The sequence below is a fragment of the Terrapene carolina genome, unplaced genomic scaffold (assembly GCF_002925995.2).
Source record: "Terrapene carolina triunguis isolate 2854851 unplaced genomic scaffold, T_m_triunguis-2.0 Scaffold35022, whole genome shotgun sequence".
NCBI lineage: Eukaryota > Metazoa > Chordata > Testudines > Emydidae > Terrapene > Terrapene triunguis.
In genome coordinates this window covers 1,693,926-1,713,340 of record NW_020699373.1, presented here as the reverse complement: position 1 = coordinate 1,713,340, position 19,415 = coordinate 1,693,926, and the positions used below count along the sequence as shown (strand labels likewise).

The following is a 19,415-nucleotide window of genomic DNA, read 5'->3' as shown; positions in this document are numbered from 1 at the left end:
TTCGCCGTCCCGGGCCAATGGGGGCGGCGGCGGGAAGCCGCGGCCAGCACATCGCTCGCCTGTGCTGCTTCCCGCTGCCCCCATTGGCCCGGGACGGCGAACCGCGGCCAGTGGGGGCCGCGATCGGCTGAACCTGCCACGTCAGCAGGTAAGCAAAACTGGCCCGGCCCGCCAGGGTGCTTACCCTGGCGAGCCGCGTGCCAAACGTTGCCGATCCCTGGTATAGCATACGATGCTTAGATCCAGAGGATATTGTCACAAGTAGCAGCATAATTTTACATGATAGCAAATATCATTAGCTACACTTTATGGAACTGAAAGAAAAAGATAAAAAAATATTTAAAAAAATAGACTCAACATACCTCATCCTGGAAGAATTACCACAAAGAGAAGTACTCTTCACCTACTAGTCAAATCAAAATATTATAAATCAAATATTTGCTTTCCACTGTGTAAAGCTACAGTACACTAGACCATACTGTGCATATATTTTATATCAACTTCTAAAACATAGCGATTCTGTCTACTGAAGGGATTTAATAGTCATGCTACAGTATCAGATAAATCCTTAAGCCAAGTTCCAGTACTTGATTCTCAATTATTTAAAATGGTTCCCAGGAACAATTCTCAGTTACAGGCAGAGGTGTCTTCGGGGTGGGAGAGTTGCAGGCCAAAAGCTCTATGTTGTGGCTACCACAAAGCTAAAGGGCATGTAAAGAAGTGGCTAAAAAACCCACAAGCCCCTATTTCAGAAAGGTACTTAAGTATCTACCTAAATTTAAGCATTTGAGTAATTCGACTGAAGGCAATGCCCCCTGCCTCCGATTGTGGGGGTGGGGGCGTGGATATTTGGTGTGACTAAATATAATGATGCCCAACTTCCTCCAGGTACAGGGGATAGCTGCTGCTGACTCCTCCACCTACATCTGTGTATGGAGGAATGTGCATGGGGAAGAAGAAGGGGGTTGGCCTTCATTTGGCTGGCCAGAAGGGAGTGGGGTTGGGATAGAGGAGCCAGTTGACTATCACATTCCATCTCCCTCAGATTTAAAACCTGCCCTGTCTTTTAGGAGACATCTTGCCCAGATGTTGGGCCCATAAGTTTCCCTTGGGCAGCAGCCTAAATACTAACAGTTGGCCAACCATGATAGGATGGGATTGTGGGATTCCTGAATCCTAGTGCCCTGACTTTAAGGGGTAGGCTAATCAATTCCCCTGTGGTGAAGTTCAGTCCTTGACCCCTGCAGGCCTCAAATGGGTACACAGGAAGGGCAGTGGTAGTAGCCTGCAGAGTGTTAGTCTATCCAGCAAATAGAATATTACAAATCAAACATCTTTTAATACTCAGAGAGAATGTTGGGATGGGGCTAATGCCATTTGGGACAACCTTCCTCTCCATGTGGTTGCATATGGTGTGGGGAGTGCTCCCAGAGGGAAGCCCACTCAGGCTTAAACAGGAGTTGCTGATCCTATCATGGTGCACCTTCTCAAAATTTGTAACCCAGGTACATTTAAAGACCCAGGAGGGCTCACAGATGCTAGTGGTGGGAGTATTGAGGATATTCTTTCACATATTTTACTGAGGAACATGCTAGAAGTGTTGCAGTGCCATAAGAACATAAGAATGGCCATACTGGGTCAGACCAAAGGTCCATCAAGCCCAGCATCCCATCCTCCAACAGTAGCCAATGACAGGTGCCCCAAAGGGAATGAACAGACAGGTTATCATCAAGTGATCCATGCCCTGCCACCCAATCCCAGCTTCTTGCAAACAGAGGCTAGGGACACCATTCCTGCCCATCCTGGCTAATAGCCATTGATGGACCTATCTTCTATGAATCTGTCTAGTTCCCTTTTGAACCCCGTTATAGTATTGGCCTTCACAACACCCTGTGGCAAGGAGTTCCAGAGGTTGACAGTGCGTTGCGTGAAAAAATATTTTCTTGTGTTTGTTTTAAACCTGCTACCTATTAATTTCATTTGGTGGCCCCTTGTTCTTGTATTATGAGAAGGAGTAAATAACACTTCCTTATTTACTTCCCCTATACCACACATGATTTTATATACCTCTATCATATCCCCCCTTAGTCGCCTCTTTTCCAAGCTGAAAAGTCCCAGTCTTATTAATCTCTCCTCATACGGAAGCCATTCTACACCCCTAATAATTTTTGTTGCCCTTTTCTGAACCTTTTCCAATTCCAATATATCTTTTTTGAGATGGGGAGACCACATCTACACGCAGTAGTCAAGGTGTGGGCGTACCATGGATTTATATAGAGGCAATATGATATTTTCTGTCTTATTATCTATCCCTTTCTTGATGATTCCCAACATTCTGTTTGCTTTTTGGACTGCCGCTGCACATTGAGTGGATGTTTTCAGAGAACTATCCACAATGACTCCAAGATCTTTCTTGAGTGGTAACAGCTAATTTAGACCCCATCATTGTATATGTCTACTTAGGATTATGTCCAATGTGCATTACTTTGCATTTATCAACATTAAATTTCATCTGCCATTTTGTTGCCCAGTCTCCCAATTTTGTGAAATCCTTTTGTAGCACTTCGCAGTCTGCCTGGGACTTAACTATCTTTAGTAGTTTTGTATCATCTGAAAATTTTGCCACCTCACTGTTTACCCCTTTTTCCAGATCGTTTCTGAATATGTTAAATAGGACTAGGCCCAGTATAGATCCCTGGGAGACACCACTATTTTCCTTTCTCCATTCTGAAAACTGACCATTTATTCCTACCCTTTGTTTCCTATCTTTTAACCAGTTACCAATCCATGAGAGAACCTTCCCTCTTATCCCATGACTGCTTATTTTGCTTAAGAGCCTTTGGTGAGGGACCTTGTCAAAGGCTTTCTGAAAATCTAAATACACTATATCCACTGAATCTCCTTTGTCCACATGCTTGTCGACCCCCTCAAAGAATTCTAGTAGATTGGTGAGGCACGATTTCCCTTTACAAAAACCATGTTGACTATTTCCCAACAAATTATGTTCATCTATGTGTCTGACAATTTTGTTCTTTACGATAGTTTCAACCAATTTGTCCGGTACCGAAGTGAGGCTTACTGGCCTGTAGTTGCCATGGTCACCTCTGGAGTCCTTTTTAAAAATTGGCGTCACATTAGCTATCCTCCAGTCATTTGGTACAGAAGCTGATTTAAATGATAAGTTACAGACTACAGTTGTAGTCCTACAATTTAACATTTGAGTTCCTTCAGAACTCTTGGGTGAAAACCATCAGGTCCTGGAGACTTGTTACTGTTTAGTTTATCAATTTGTTCCAAAACCTCCTCTAATGACACCTCAGTTTGGGACAGTTACTCCGATCTGTCACCCAAAAAGAATGGCTCAGGTTTGGGAGTCTCCCTCACATCCTCAACAGTTAAGTCCGGTGCAAAGAATTTGTTTAGTTTCTCCGCAATGGCCTTATCATCTTTGAGTGCTCCTTTAGCATCTTGATCGTCCAGTGGCCCCACTGGTTGCTTAGCAGGCTTTCTTATTCTGATGTATTTAAAAAAAAATTGCTATTACTTTTGGAGTCTTTGGCTAGCTGTTCTTCAAATTCTTTTTTGGTTATTCTAATTATATTTTTACACTTTATTTGCCAGAGTTTATGCTCTTTTTTTCTATTTTCCTCATTAGGATTTATCTTCCACTTTTTAAAGGATGCCTTTTTTGCCTCTCACTGCTTCTTTTACTTTGTCAGTTAACCACAGTGGCTCTTTTTTGGTTCTCTTACTATGTTTTTTAAATTGGGGTAATTAAGTTGAGCCTCTATTATGGTGTCTTTAAAAAGTTTCCACGCAGTTTGCTGGGATCTTACTTTTGGTACTGTACCTTTTAATTTCTGTTTCACTAACATCCTCATTTTTGTGCCAAGGTTAACAACACTCACTCTGCCCCCTCCATGGTCTGCTCATGGGCATCCATGTGGCCTCCAGCCATCGCCTCTCTATTGGCCTCTCTCTTCCCTCTCCCACCAAACCAAGAATTTAGACTTGCCGTCCCTCTGCAAGTCACTGTTACTATCCCAGCAGGTCTGACATCAGTCCAGACACTTGCAGTTCTGTCTCTCACAAGGGACAGTGACCGTGTTTACCAGTGACCAGGTAGCTTTCACCAAGCACATAACATTTATTTTAGGAGAAAAAAACATTACAGAGAAAACATAATAAAACAGTAAACAATCTACTTGCATGCTAAGCTTACCAAGTGTCACCCATCTTCCACCGAGAGACTTCGGTAGGTTTCCAGTATTTCAAACCCTTCCAGCAAGGGTTTGCCCTTTTTGTCACAACCACATGTCAGTTTTGGGGTCAAAATGAGGGGCCCCCATCCAGTTCAGACTGAATCTTTATACCAAAAGCCCTCTTTTTGGTCTCCCGTATGTCTTAAACCTGAACTGTACCAGAGTATTCAATTCATCCCAGGGAGTGGTGTATCACTGGAGTTGTTTACCTGTTCCAGGGTCTGCAGTAATTAACCTCCACTTACTTTAGTTATTATGGAAGCTCGGAAACCCTCCACCTTGAAGCTAGAATACAGTCCCTAGACCACAAAGATGTATATTCCCTGAGCCCATAACATCTGGCATATCTCAATGTAATAGTTTTCTGAAGTTTCCACGTTTCCAATGTCTCATGTCTGACAACAAATTTGAACCAAGTTCGGATGCAAGCCCAGAGGCCAGAGTTGATGGTTAGGGAGGCTAACTCACTGCCTCCTCTTACCAGGGAAATGGAGACAGCACTGAGTATTGTTGCGTGATGCCTTAGACAAGAGTAGGGAAATGGTGGCATAACTGAGAGTTGCTGCGGCTAAGACCATAGGCAAAAGTGGGGAAACTGAAGCTGGTAAGTTCTGAAAGCATGTGATTCCTTTCAGTGGTTGGGGAAGGCCAAGATGGAGTAAAGAAGCCATGAGGCCACTCCCTGTAATAGAGGACCCCCTTTTCAGACAGTGGCCATAAAGGTTGTGGACTTGACAATGGGCCCCAATACATGGCCCAGGGCAGATTCTTTTCTCTGTAGGCTAGGGACAGATCCCTGGAGAAGGCATACCAAATCTGGGGATGTCCAGTGACCATCTTCAGGGATGAGATCAGGAGTGAGAAAGGTGATTCTGAAGTGAAAGCCAGGCACTGGTCCATCTTGGTAACTGCCAGTTCTTTAAGTCACTCAGAATATGAGATGGGCAGAATTTGAGAGCAGGTGGTGGTAGTCATTGAGGAGCCCATTCAAATGCAGCTAAGCCCTTGCAAGCACAGTTCATGACCAGTTCTGGTTTACTGAAAAGCAGTGATCATGTTGAACATTCATATGTATGTTGGGGAGGTAGAGGAATTTAATCAACTCTACTTGAGGGCAGGGGCAAGTCCTCTTAGAATTGACCAATTTACTACAAACTATAATGTCATGGGTGCATTGGGGGCTCCGATATTGGTGACTGTCACTATTTGGGGTGAGGAATTTGGAAATAAACAAGTTTGGTTTTGGTGTGACAACCAGGTATGGGTTCACATCCTTGACCAATAGTCAGTATGGGGAATGCGGCTGGTATGAGCAGTTATATTGCACTGCTTTTTTTGTTTGTCAAACTTTTCATTGCATGATAATGTAGATAATAGCCTCATTGATGCTCTGGCTCCATTTCAGGATCGCAGATTCCAAGAGCTAACACTGTTTCACAGCCAAGCCCTGCAGGTGATGGTTTGTGGAGCCATGATTCAGAATGGATGAAAACCCCAGAGTTCCAAGGGCAATCATGGTTTACAAAGCTGCAGTTGTTAGGTTTATTTAATTTAGAGTTAAGGTAGGTCTCTTTTGTTGTTTGTGCTGTCACTGAGCCTCAGGTGGTGAGATACGGAGTGTCTGTGACGTACCATGGACTAGCTTCATCTGCAATACTGGGTTTCCTGGTTGGCCTGGTTTGTTGCATAGTGGCAGGATTTACTGGTTCATGTAGAGGACTCTTACTAAGCAAGGTCTTGGAGGTATGGTCATGACCTGAGGGTTGCAAAGACGATAACAGGTATACCATCCCCTGTGAAATTTGCTGGGTTATCGAAGGCTTTACCTAGGGAGTGAAGTTGTGGGATGGAGGCATTTCTATTTAAAGTTGCATTTGTCAAGTCCTTGTTGGTGCTTTCAGGTTTAGTGAAATAGTGCTACAGGTGGCAGGGGCCACCTCCTGGCATATATTAGATTGGCAGAGGTACCGTTTTAACAAGCAGCAATAGACTTGGAATTAAGGTATTCAGAAACTGATCAGACTAGAAAAGAGACCATAGTAGAGCTAAGGGAATGCTCAGCTGAATGGGTATATCTGGTAAAAGCCACAAACAGTTTTTGTTGGAACCACATGTATGTGGGAGCCAGGCCCACCTAGTTGTACATGGGGATGGTAGCAACTTGACCAGCTACCAGTTCGACGTAATTCCTCATTTGTGGTAATGAGGAATGCGTTAGCCTACTTGGGTCTCAATCTGGCAAATTTTGCACACATTCTTTCAGGTTTGAGGCAGCAACACCAACAGCATTGGAGGGTTTTTTTTTTACTTCTCAAGGATCCAGGCACTCTTACAGGACCAATATTCACCCTGCTGATGGGTTACTGGGGCAGGCAAAAGTGTGAGAACTAACCCTATCTGTGATTGCTGGGGACACTGGAAAAGGGTTGCTGTCTGGATCTGCGGCTCATGTACAGCATTGGGCCTACAAGCAGGCAGCCAGATCAGCAGGGGAATCACAACTGAGCTTCAGGGTTGAGGTTCTTTACCTTCAATGATATGGCAGAGGTGACATGTTGTGGAATCAGCTCATGTCTCTTCTGTGCTCGCTGAAAGGCAAACTACAGCCACCTTGTGCACTTCTCAGATACAGGGTCTGACATTGCCTATGGGATCTTAGGGATTGCATTTGGCAGGAAATAGATACTAGGCACTTTGGATGGTGTGTGCGTGGAGACAATGAAGCTAATTGCTGGTTCTCCCAGTGGCTGGTATCCAGTGTAGATAAAAGTTAAAAAGGGCCAACTCCCAGGTGGAAATGAGATCCAGGGTTTTACTGATGGACTTTGTGCCTGTAAGGAGAAGGGGAGACCTCAAGTCTTTTCAGACTGAGGTCCCTCTTGGTACCTTCTACCCTCCTGATGGTGGGTAGGGCAAGACAATTCAGAAATGAGTCTAGTCCTAGGAGCAGGCTGAAGAAGGTATACCTCGAGTAATGGTTATATGGTGAGAGCTGTGTAACCGCATAGTGGACCTATTTAAATGCCAGGTATGTAAGGGGAGGTGTATAGTGCCTGCCCCATTGTTAAATTAATAAAGTTGTGGTCTGCCACTTAAATCCACTGCTGTATCTGTCAGTTGTGCATGTCCAGATCAGTGGGACTATTCGCATTCTTAAAATAATGCACATTCTTAAGTGACTTGCTGACATTGGGTCTAAGACCTCAGTTAAGGAAGGTATGTAAGTACATGTCTAACTGTAAGCACGTGAATAATCCCATTGTCTTAAATGGGACTACACATATGCTTGCAGTTTGGCACATGCTTAATTACCTTTCTGAATCAGAGCCTAAAAGGGGAGGGACGTATGACTTAGTCAGGCAAAACCAGTCAAAATATTTAGTCTTTGCCAATATTCATTTTGTTTGTTATTCAGAAATGGCATCCTTTGCAAACAAACAAAAAAGAAAAGATATCTCAAGTAGGCAGTTTTCTCCATTACAAATACATTTCACAGTCTGTTATACCAATTTAATAAAGTGGATGAAACAGTTTTCTTTCAACTCACTGCTATCAAACACCTTGCGGCCACTAATAAATGTTTCCTTCAAGCTGTTTTCTTTATACTAGTAGAACTAATAATAAAACCAATAATAATAATACCAAAGGATCATGAAGGAGGTCTATTCCCATAATCATTTTGATTGCCATGATGATCTTTGCTTGTAATCCCATATAAGAAGCCAATTATACAATATGTGGATAGGGGATTCCTTTCACTACTCCTGCTACAACCGCCAACATGAACTATTCTTTTAATTTTATTGGGCGTAAATTACCATTGATATAACAGGTTATCCTCAGAGTGGGGTATGTTGCACAGGCAGCAGCAAATAAAATTCTCTCACTTTTCTATCAATATGTTTCAATTCTGACCAGGAGTCCCCATGCTTATTCAGTTCATGGTTCTCTGTTGAAGTACCTAACAAGGGTGCCAATTTGTGGGAGCGGGAGGGTGATAGTTTTTTGTGGTATGGACACTTGTCTGGTAGGGCATGGGCTGAGCATAAGTCATTTCACATATGCCAAAGAATACCCATCAGATGGTAACATCAGACAGTAACATCAGACGATTTTCTATTTTTTGTCAGTTTATCAAAAAAAAAAATAGCAATTTTTAATTTTTATTCCACATGAAAATATTTTTTACCTTTAAAAATATGATGAAAGTTTTCTAAGTTTCTTGTGAACAGTGAACATGACACTCTTGGTATTTTGGTGGGGAGCTGCATGTCCTATGGTCTCTGTCCCAACGGAGTTCTTCAAGAGAATGACATTCAAGTTAGCTTCAGAGAGAGATGCTCTCATTCACTCTTCTGTCTTGGAAGCAGGAAGCCATGTAGCTGTCAACTATAAGTAAGTCGGATGGGAAATGAGGAAAGAACACTTTAAAAACCCCAAACCTGCCAGATTATTTATCAAAGCAACATATTTCTTTCTTGGCACATTTTGGGGAAAATAAATAGAAATGCTTTGCAGCATATATCTGCTTTCACTGTCTAATATGATGCTTTCAAATGTTTCTAGCCTCCAGTATCTAGAAGCTTAAGTCTTCTGGATTTCCCAGCAAATGATGAAGACTTTAATTAGCATGTTGATAATGCTGCAAATATTATTAAAATTCTGCTGTTGTCTCATTTTAGATGGTGATAAACTTTTTTACTTTTACACAAATGTAATGCACTTCAGTAGTAGTATAAAAACAGCATCAAATATTCAAAGATTACTAAAAGGGAGATTTTTGTACCTCATTTAGGCATAATTTATTATGAAACTCTTCTTTTAGAACAGTATCATCCTATCACTGGATATTTTTTCTTGATGGATTTTTTACTTCAATAAATCAATGCTGATTTAAATATTGGCCGTTTTCCAAATTGCTTGAAGACTTGATGCCTAACAGCAAAGACAGTAATCTTTTTAAACTGTTCCTTAAGCAACCATTTGTCATCCCTGCATAGCAGTGTAGCTTGCATTCAAAGGGATTTTGTGTATAAACGAGGGGGAAATTCAGTGTTACTTGTCCTTATGTAATGAATTTAGCTCTTAATGATGAAGGGTATTCCAGTGGACAGTCTTTTGCACCTATCCAATATCCAGAAGCACTATCAGTGCTTTTTTGTAACTACTTCAGTGTTATTGATCAGTGACTCTCTGAATGAGGTAAACTGGTCACAGTAGAATAAGAGCTTTGTACAAAAATAATACCGTGCGCACCCTGGAAAAAGAAAACTCACATCAGATAATTATATTTCTATGCATCAAACATCATGAAGTGCTGTCACTCTAGCACTTCTGATGCGATTGTGACCTCGGGAACTCCTCCTTTAATAATCTGAATGATTTTCTCCTCTGTATATTGGCTCCACTAAATGGGGAGAATTATTAATAGCATCACGGGGCAGGTATTTGGGGTGTTGTACAGCAGCACTTTCTATGCAGAAGTAGGGAATTCAGTTAAACTGCAAACTTTAAAAATAGCTATTAAGGAAATTGTACTTTCAAATGTGTAAGGATTGTTCATTTTGGGGAGGTTTCAGAAAATAATTTAACTAAAACTGAGAACGACCAATTTAAAAAACATATATGCTTAAAAGAAGTTTTCCTAAAATAATGCATTTAATATAACCTGCCTTTCCCTTTCCTCCTTATTTAAGTTACTGTGAAACTGGTAATCATGCCTCTCCAGCAAAAGTATCAGACAGAAGCAGCTTTAATGACTGCATCCCAGTGTATGAGGGAAAGGAGAGACCGTGTTGCCTACTAGATTGTGCACTGCACTGCACTGGGACTTAGGAGTCTTGGGTTCTAATCCCAGCTCTGTCTCTGATCTTCTGTGTTACCTTGGGCAAGTCACTTTACCTCTCAATTTCTCCATCTCTTTGTAAAGTGCTTTGAGATCTGCTGCTGAAAAGCATTATATAAGATCTTAGTATTAATATACATCAATGTTACGTGTGGAATAATGCTGTGGTACTAGCAATGAGAACTAGTATCATGGAAGTGTGGGGTATGACATGCCTTCTCTTTCTCTCTTTTGAGAGCAGCGCTGAATCCTTGCATTGTGAGCTGCCATGTTTCTAGTCACACGCTTTTTTCTGATTCAAATTGTGTTAAAAATCGGAAAATGTAGCAGAGCATAATGTAAATTCAGAAATCTTTCCTGGAGTTGTTTACTTGAGACAAAAACTAGTATGACATTTATCATGCTAGCTGTCTTCAAAAGATCCAAGGAATTGCATTAAAAGATAACATCCCTGAGTCATAACAACTTCAAGTGTTGAAATATCACATAATTTCCACATTCTGGATCTGGGATCTGGTCAGTAAGAGAATTTTTCCTTTGGGATAGGCTTTGGTTGATATACCTTAAATAAAAAGTATTGGCAAAAACATTTTCTTCATGGGAGGTGAATTTCTACAAAACCAGTTTTTAAGTTGCTTTTTCATGTTTGCAGCAATTTGCCAGTAGGATATAAATGTCTGATTTCAGTGCAGTTCTGGCTGCTGCCTGAAGTAGTTTCCTGTTTGGCTTTTTTATGTTACGCTGGATGTGTGTTTTTAAAGTATTGAAAGGAAAGCAGGACATTTTATGACATTTCTAATCCCTTTTTCCATTATAGAGCTTATTATTTTCAAGGAAAAGAAGGATGGGGTAGAAGTGGCAGGTGAATGGAGGAGAGAGAAAATATACCTGCAGTACACAAAGCCTATGTGCCTATTTAGCAGTCAGTAACAAGCAAATTTAATTTCATCTGTGGTTAGATATCCTGTTCAGTTAAAAAGGCATAATAATACATATCATAGAGGACGAGAAGGTCAGGCCATACATTGTTATTTTGTTTTCATTCTTTCATTCACCTGAAAGGTTACATTAGCTATATAGCTTTGTTTTGCTTACCAGTTAAGACATTTTATTAGATATAACATTAGACAATTCATGGTTTTTCAATTTTGGAGAATCAATTTTTTAGCTAAAAAACTTGTTCTTAGCATGAATGGTTTATGTGCTGCAGGCTTGTTGATTCACATATTATCGTCTCCTAATATAAAGATTTTTTGAGCTTCAGGTACAGTAAATTTGCTTTGAAGCTATTTTAGTATCTGTTATTTTAAGTGAGAGAGAATTTTACTTGGAAAGTCATTACTATTTATTTATTTTGGTGTGATTAAAATATGCCAGTTCAGATCTCTGTGGGCACATAGAGACTTTATCAAGAAAAGTAATACACTAAACAATTTGGGCCAATGACCAAACTAAAGTTATTGGGTTTGATAGAGGAACTATGGGGTAAAATGCCATGGTCTTTGTTATACAGGAGGTCAGACTAGATGACGATAACACTCCCTTGGGCCTTAAATTTTAAGGCCCATGTCTACACAGCACAAGCTGTACATGGGCTAGTCTACCTGAATTAATTTGAATTCAGCTAATGCAGGTAACAGTAGCAGTGAAGACAGCACAGCATGAGCTTTAGTGTGGGCTTAGTGACCTGAGAACATAGTGTCCATGCTGGGCTTGTACTACCTGGGCTGAAGCCCATGCTCTGCTGTCTTCACTCCTATTGTTGCCCATGCTAGCTGGATTCAAACTAGCTCAGGTAGGCTAGCCTGTGCACAACTTCTGTTGTGTAGACATACTCTAAGAATCTAGAAACTGCTCTCCACTCTTTTCAAAACAAGCATTTTCACACGTCTCACTCAATAATCCTTCCCAATTGTGTAAAAGCTTGGGAGTATAGGTAGATCTTGCAGCAAGAAAAAAGCGATATGGTCTTTTTCTGCCTTCCCTAAGGATCTGATATTTGTGTTGAAAAGGAGTGGTGATATTACAGAATGCTGTAATTACTCCCCTCCACCCCTGCTAAAAACCCTTGGGACAGATGAGCAACTGCTCAAAACTACTCGTTGCGTCCCCTCAGAGAGAGAAAATAATGGAACCATTCAAGGGTAATCCAGTCTGTCTGTTGGGTTCAACAGGACCCTCGTGTTTAATAATAACAAAGGTAGATGATGGACCTAAAAGAAACAGCATAGATGCTTGCTTTTTGTCTGTTATTAGTAGGAGTTCATCAACCAATGAAATTTCCATACTATGTATATGCTAAATGGACTGTCCTCATAGAACCATGAGGAATCCAGGCATGGCTGTAGTTGTTCAGGTAATATTTTCTGTACGACCATTCCTCCCAAAAAAGGAGTTTCATATTCAAGGGTTTTTCTACTACAAACTACAGCAAATCATTTAGTTTGTCACATGCAGTATATATTTCTGGTTTCTCCCCCAGTGCACCTGCAGGAAAGACATGGTAACAATATCAATGGATATCTTTGTGAGGAAGTTTCAACCAGACAGATATCAACTGTGGAAACAAGGAAAGGATTTATATACCATTGATCACACGAAGCCCACGCCTGAAACAACACCTGAGGTAAAGGCCTGGTTGCAGAGAAGAAGGAAAACAAAGAAACCTCCCAAATGGTAATTAGAGTTGTTCACCTTCCATTTAATTAAAGTTAAATATGTTGTATATTTCCATTTTTTTTCAATGCCCTTTTCTCTGACATTCCATTAGAGTTGTTCATTTATTCTAGTCACAGCTAATTTAGCTCTTCTTATAATTTAACCATGAGCTTGAGGCCAAGAAAGTCATAATTCATAGTGATTGTTTAAATGAAAAATACATTCATTTTGCAACATGTAAGGAAAATGCATAGCTGAAGTTTATGCGCATGGAGAGGTGGCCATTGCTTCTAATGCAATATTTAAATCTTTTCCTTTGGTGAGGGTGTGTTCACTAGTACTTGCACTGTGTGTAACAACATCTCCAGCCAGGAGATCAGGAAAACATCTGTAGGGAGTGGGCTAAATGCTATTCATTAGTTAGAAAAGAGGGGTATAAAACAGGTGCAGAATTGTAGCAGCTGTGCACAACCTCTAGCAATAGACTTAGCATTCACTAGCTTGTAGCCCAGGAGCTCTATAGAGAGATACCTATTTGGCAGACTCTCACAGTACCACTGCCAATACCTGCTATGTCTGCTATGGATTAACAACTGGTTGGAGTTTGGCATAATGAAATCCTTAACCCAATTGTCAATGCAGATTTTACTGACATACCTGAAAAGTTAACTTTTTAGGTTATCATTGACACTATCAAAGTTTTGACTTTTGATACTTTTACAGCTCGATCCATGTCGTCATATAGATAGTGTATTTTTGGGAAAAGTTTTCTTTACATGCAGCATTTCTCTTTTGTTTGCACTTAACAGAATTCCAACGGATTTTCCTATTCATTAGTGCTTTGAGATTTAACTGCTAAAAATTGACATGAGCTTTGCTTGTGTCTTGTCACAGCAGGGCACAATTGGATCAAGTTAAGGATAATACTTAGTCCTTTAATAGCCCTTTTAATCTTCAGATCATTTTGCAAACATTAAATAATTAAGGATGATGCCCCATTGTGACTGCATATTGGCAAGTGAACACTAAACTGTGAATTTCCTTCTTTAATTTTTAAATGAATTTACTTCTCTTAAAGGTGATGTGATAGCACTGGAGACAAACATTCTCCGCTTATCCACTGGATGAGTAAAACACAGGCAATGGCATTGTGTGGTGAGGTCACCCCAGTTTGTTGTGTTGCCCCCACCCAAGGCTTAAATGTTCAAACTAATACCACCTTACTCAGTCCAGGGTCCAAACAGCCACCAGAGTCTTAATTCCCAAGCAGGTTCCTTTCTGGCCCTTGTAGTGGCTGCTGGTGCTTGGGCACAGTGCAAGCTTGGAGCGATGAATCCCAGTCTCTGCTGCCTTGCTGGTGTCCATGTCCGGAGTCACCATGATAGTCAAGGCTTCTTTGCTGGGTCTAGGCTGCTCCTTCAGCCTGGCTGTAACCTGCTCCCTGGACCTCTTCTCTAGCCCCAGATTCTGGAGTGGCATTCCTCTCCTCCAATGACAGGTGGGATGGCAGAAGGAAGCCAGTTATGAAATTTCCTCCCAGTCCTCTATCCAGTCAGGGTTCTGGGGCCAGCTCCCCTCTCTCTGCTTGCCTCTTACTGAATGGGGGTTCATGGGGGTAGGGGCTTCAGTTCTCATGGAGAATGGAGTTACTCTCCACACGAGTTTCCCCATATTGCTCCACAAATGTGCCTCAATCCTGAAGTAAAGGTTCACATCTAGGGGTGAGATGTTCATTTTCCATGTTGACTCAACCCTTAGTCTATTTCCTGAGACTCCCAATAAAGATGCCACTTAATGTCTACTGTGTGAAGACTTGCCCCTGACCTTCCTTGGTCCTACCCAAAGGGCTGAGGGATACACACATGAAAAGTCTGCTTGGAGTATGTGTGCATCTGTGTGTGAGAGAAGACTTAGTGGAACATTTTCAAACCTTTAATATAGTTTGGTTTGTGGGATATTCAGGAGTGTGTGAATGTGTTGTTAGCTTATCCAAGCTGGTTTGCCAGCCTATAGTCTTCTATGAAAGTCCTTTTAAAAATCAACCATACAAAAACCCAGCAATTCAAAGTTAAGTTTGATATTTTTCCCTTAACAGAAATTAAATTGGGCCCAGATTCAGCAAATTACTACATGCTTTAGTACATCCTTACTCATCAAAGCACCTAACCATGTGTTTAATCTGTTTTGCTGAATTCAGTCCTTAGTTTGGAGATTTTGGTCTAATTCTTCTTCTTCGAGTGCTTGCTCATGTCCATTCAACTTAGATGTGTTTGCTCGCCACATGCACTGGTGCCGGAAGTTTTTTCCCTCAGCAGTATCCATAGGGGACCGGCTCCAGCGCCCCCTGGAGTGGCACGCACATGCCGCAGTATATAGGGCGCTGCCGGTTCCTCCCACCCCCAGTTCCTTCTACCACCAGTGATGGTGCTGAAACTGTTGCTGCTTCAGCTAGTGCTGTTGCTGCTTGTTCGTACGAACTAGTTATCTCCTGTATTATACTGTATATAGTTTTCTGTTAGTGTTTATAAATCTCTTAGCTATAATTAGAGGGTCCCGCTCCTCATCCCGGTACCGCTCGTCAACCGGGAGACGTACATCGCCGGCTCCAAGCCGTCACAGATCTGTCAAGCGCCTCCGGCCCCTAAAACCCAGCTCCAGATCGGACTTCAGGCGGAATGACTGGCACCGGTCGGGACACAGCCACCGTTCTGCTCTGTCCTGGTCACCTGGGAGCGACCGTTTAGGATCCAGCCCTGGTTCAGAGCAAAGTTCCCTGATGGCAGGACAAGCTCTGGTACTGGCTACATTGTTGGCACCGAAACCGGCTCCATGGTCTCCACTGGCACCGTGGTACCCATGGAACCCATGGTGGTTCACCCAGCCCTCCCAGGCCACCTGCTCGGTGTCCGGAGCTTCGGAGAGACCAGCTGCCTCTCTCTCCCGCCCTCCGGTGCACGAAGCCTTGGGCGTGAGGACCCTGCAGGTCCAAGAGGGAGCAGGGGAACAAGCCACTGGGCCACCAATGGTTGTGGAGGACCCTACAGCACCGGCTTCCTCATCGTCATCACCAGACGAGGCTATAATGGGGCCCCCTCCCCTGGTTCCTCCGGATGACACTAAAGTGCACCAGGAACTACTGAAGAGGGTCGCTGCCAACCTGGGTCTTCAAGCGGAGGAGCTAGAGGAGCCTTTGGACTCTCTCTTCAATGTCCTCTGCTCCACAGCACTGGCCAGGGTGGCTCTCTAAGATCACTAATGCCCTGTGGCAAACTCCCACCTCCCTGCCCCCCATCTCCAAGAGGGCTGAGCGCAAGTACTTTGTGCCATCCAAAGGCCTCGAGTACCTGTATACCCACCCTGCTCCCAACTCCCTAGTGGTAGAAGCGGTTAACCACAGGAAGCAACAAGGTCAACCCAGGGCTACCCCTAAGAACAAAGAGACTAGACTTGTTTGGGTGTAAGGTTTATTTGTCCTCTAGTCTCCAGTTGAGGGTGGCCAACCATCAAGCCCTCCTGGGACGCTATGATTTTAACATGTGGCAAGCCATGGCCAAGTTCAAAGGCTCTATTCCTGAGGCTTCTAGGAAGGAGTTCTGGGCTATTGTGGAGGAGGACACTAATGCAGCCAGGGCGATGCTCCAAGCGGCATTGGATGCGGCGGACACCGCCGCCCGAACCATGTCCTCGGCCATCACCATGCGCCAGGCATCCTGGCTGCTCCTTTCTGGCTTGTCTACGGAGGCTCAGCAGTCGATGCAAGACCTTCCCTTCGATGGGCAAGCCCTGTTTGCGGAACAGATGGACAATAAGCTCCATGGCCTAAAGGACTCCCGCACGACCCTTAAAACACTGGGCCTGTATGCTTCTGGCCCTGCCCACAAGCGGTTTAAGCCACAGCAGCCTCAGGGCCACGGGAGCCACCTTCGCTAGGAACCTTCCCATAAGAAATCCAGAGGCTACAAGAGGCGTCCTAGCCATCAACCTTCACAGGCCTCTCAGACGAGGTTGACCTGCAATAAGCAGGCAGGCAAGCGCTCATTTTGAGGGTACGCCCAAGAACGACCCTGTCAGACTGCTCCCAGGATCCTCCCTCCCCTATTTTTGCCAACGGCCTTTCTCCTTTCCTCCCTGCGTGGGCATCTATAACATCAGACCAATGAGTCCTCAGTATGGTGGCACGGGGTTACACCCTTCAGTTACTTTCTACCCCTCCTACCCACCCTCCCTGTCCCTCGCAAGAGTCTCCTCGCGCAGGAGGTAGAGGGGTTACTGTAGCTAGGTGCGGTGGAGGTCGTTCCTCCAGAGTACAGGAACAAGGGGTTCTATTCCTCCTACTTTTTACTCCCAAAGGCCAAGGGCAGTTTGCAACCTTTCCTGGACCTGCGAGACTTGAACCGCTTCCTAGCGAAGCTGAAGTTCCACATGGTCTCCCTGGCCTCCATTATCCCCTCCCTGGATCCGGTAGACTGGTACACCGCCCTCAATCTGAAAGATGCGCACTTTCACATTACCATCTTCGAGGGACACAGACGCTTCCTCCGGTTTACGGTCCCAACCACTATCAGTTTGCGGTCCTCCCGTTTGGCCTAGTGACAGCACCGCAACAGACTTCAGCGTATCAAGATCTACCTATCTATCTATCGACGACTGGCAAGTCAAGGGCAGCTCCAGGTCCAAAGGCATGTTGCGATGCTGTTGCCTCGGCCTGTTGGTAAATGACAAAAAATCCACGTTAGTTCCGGTACACAGGATAGAGTTCATTGGAGCAGTGCTCAACTCGACCTGCACCAGGGTGTTCCTGCCACTGGGGAGATTCAGTCTCCGCGTTTCCCCTGACCACGGACAGGGGTTGCCTGCGCCTACTAGGTCACATGGCAGCATGTACATATGTGGTGTGCCATGCCAGGCTCCGGATGCAACCCCTGTAGAAAAGGAGGTGCCACAGGTTTTGCTCCAGAAGGGTCTGGGCAAGGGCTTCCTCTCCAACACCTTCATCCTGCCATGGGCAGGAAGCCTGATATACGCCTTCCCTCCAATTCCGTTCATCAGCAAAGTCCTAGCAAAAATCAAGAGAGACAAGGCTCAGGTTATCATGATCGCCCCGGTGTGGCCTCGCCAACACTGGTTTGGGATGCTATCAAGCCTGTCAGCAATCCCTCTGTGGCCCCTGCCGAACCGACCAGACCTGCTGTCACAGGATCACAGTCGACTCTTGCACCACAAACTTGTGTCCCTCCACCTCACGGCGTGGATATTGAACTCTGAGGAATGGGCCTGTTCAGAAGGGGTCCAGAAGGTCCTCCTCGAGAGTAGAAAGCCCTCGACTAGACAGACTTACCTGGCAAAGTGGACGAGGTTCTCCCACTGGGTGGCCGAACTGGGCATCTCCTCTTCGCATTCCTCGGTGCAGTCGATCTTAGACTACCTGCTTCATTTGAGGAGCCACGGTCTGGCACACTCATCTATCAGGGTGCCTCTGGCGGCCATTTCCGCCTTTCATCCACTCATCCAGGGGAAGACGGTGTTCTCCCATGACATGACAGTCAGGTTCCTCAGAGGTTTCGAGAGACTTTTTCCTCAAGTTTGGTCCACAGTCCCTCAGTGGGATCTCAACTTGGTTCTGCCAAGGCTCATGGGCCCGTCCTTTGAGCCTGTGGCCTCGTGCTCCCTGTCTCAGTCACAGTGGAAGGTAGCTTTCCTGGTGGTGGTGATGTCAATGAGGTGAGTCTCTGAGCTGCAAGCCCTGACCTCAGAACCGCTGTACACGGTCTTCTATAAGGACAAGGTCCAGCTACGGCCCCACCTGGCCTTCCTTCCCAAGGTGGGGTCTACTTTCCACATGAGCCAGGACATCTTCCTTCCGGTCTTCTGCCCTAAGCCCCATGAGACTAGTGAAGAGAGGTGCCTTCACGCTTTGGATGCAAGTAGGGCCCTAGCTTTCTACCTAGATTGAACAAAGCCTTTCCATAAGTCGACTCAGCTTTTCATCTCTACAGCTGATAGGATGAAGGGCCTCCCGGTGTCCACGCAGAGGATTTCTAATTGGATCACCTCTTGCATTTGGACCTGCTATGAATTGGTGGGAGTCCCTCCCACCACCGATTGTCAGAGCCTACTCGACCAGAGTGCAGGCATCTTCGGTGGCCTTCCTGGCACACTTCCTGATCCAGGACATCTGTGGAGCTGCGAAGTGGTCCTCGGTGCACACATTCACAATCCACTATGCCATCACTCAGCAGGCCAGGGATGATGCTGGGTTCAGCAGAGCGGTGTTGCAATCTGAATGTCCGTGAATTCCTACCCACCTCCGAGGGGTATTGCTTGGGAGTCACCTAAGTTTCAAGGACACGAGCAAGCACTTGAAGAAGAAAAGACCGTTACCTTTTCCTTAACTGGTGTTCTTCGAAATGTGTTGCCCGTGTCCATTCCACAGCCCTCCCTTCTTCTCCACTGTCGAAGTTTCTGGCAAGAAGGAACTGAGGGTGGGAGGAACTTGCGGCGCCCTATATACCGCGGCATGTGCACGCCACTCCAGGGGGTGCTGGAGCCGGTCCCTACGGATACTGCTGAGGGAAAAACTTCCGGCACCCGTGCATTTGGCGAACACACACACACACACACACACACACACACACACACACACACACACA

The 19,415-nt window shown here is 44.4% G+C and overlaps 1 protein-coding gene across 1 annotated transcript in view; it reads left to right on the top strand.

Moving 5' to 3' along the window:
* LOC112116425 (lysine-specific demethylase 4C) overlaps positions 1–19,415 on the top strand; it is a 438,460-nt gene that overhangs the window by 232,811 nt on the left and 186,234 nt on the right. Inside the window, exon 13 of the mRNA XM_026646385.1 lies at positions 12,590–12,783. Within this exon, the coding sequence (XP_026502170.1) occupies positions 12,590–12,783 (194 nt within the window). The remainder of the gene's footprint in view (positions 1–12,589; positions 12,784–19,415) is intronic.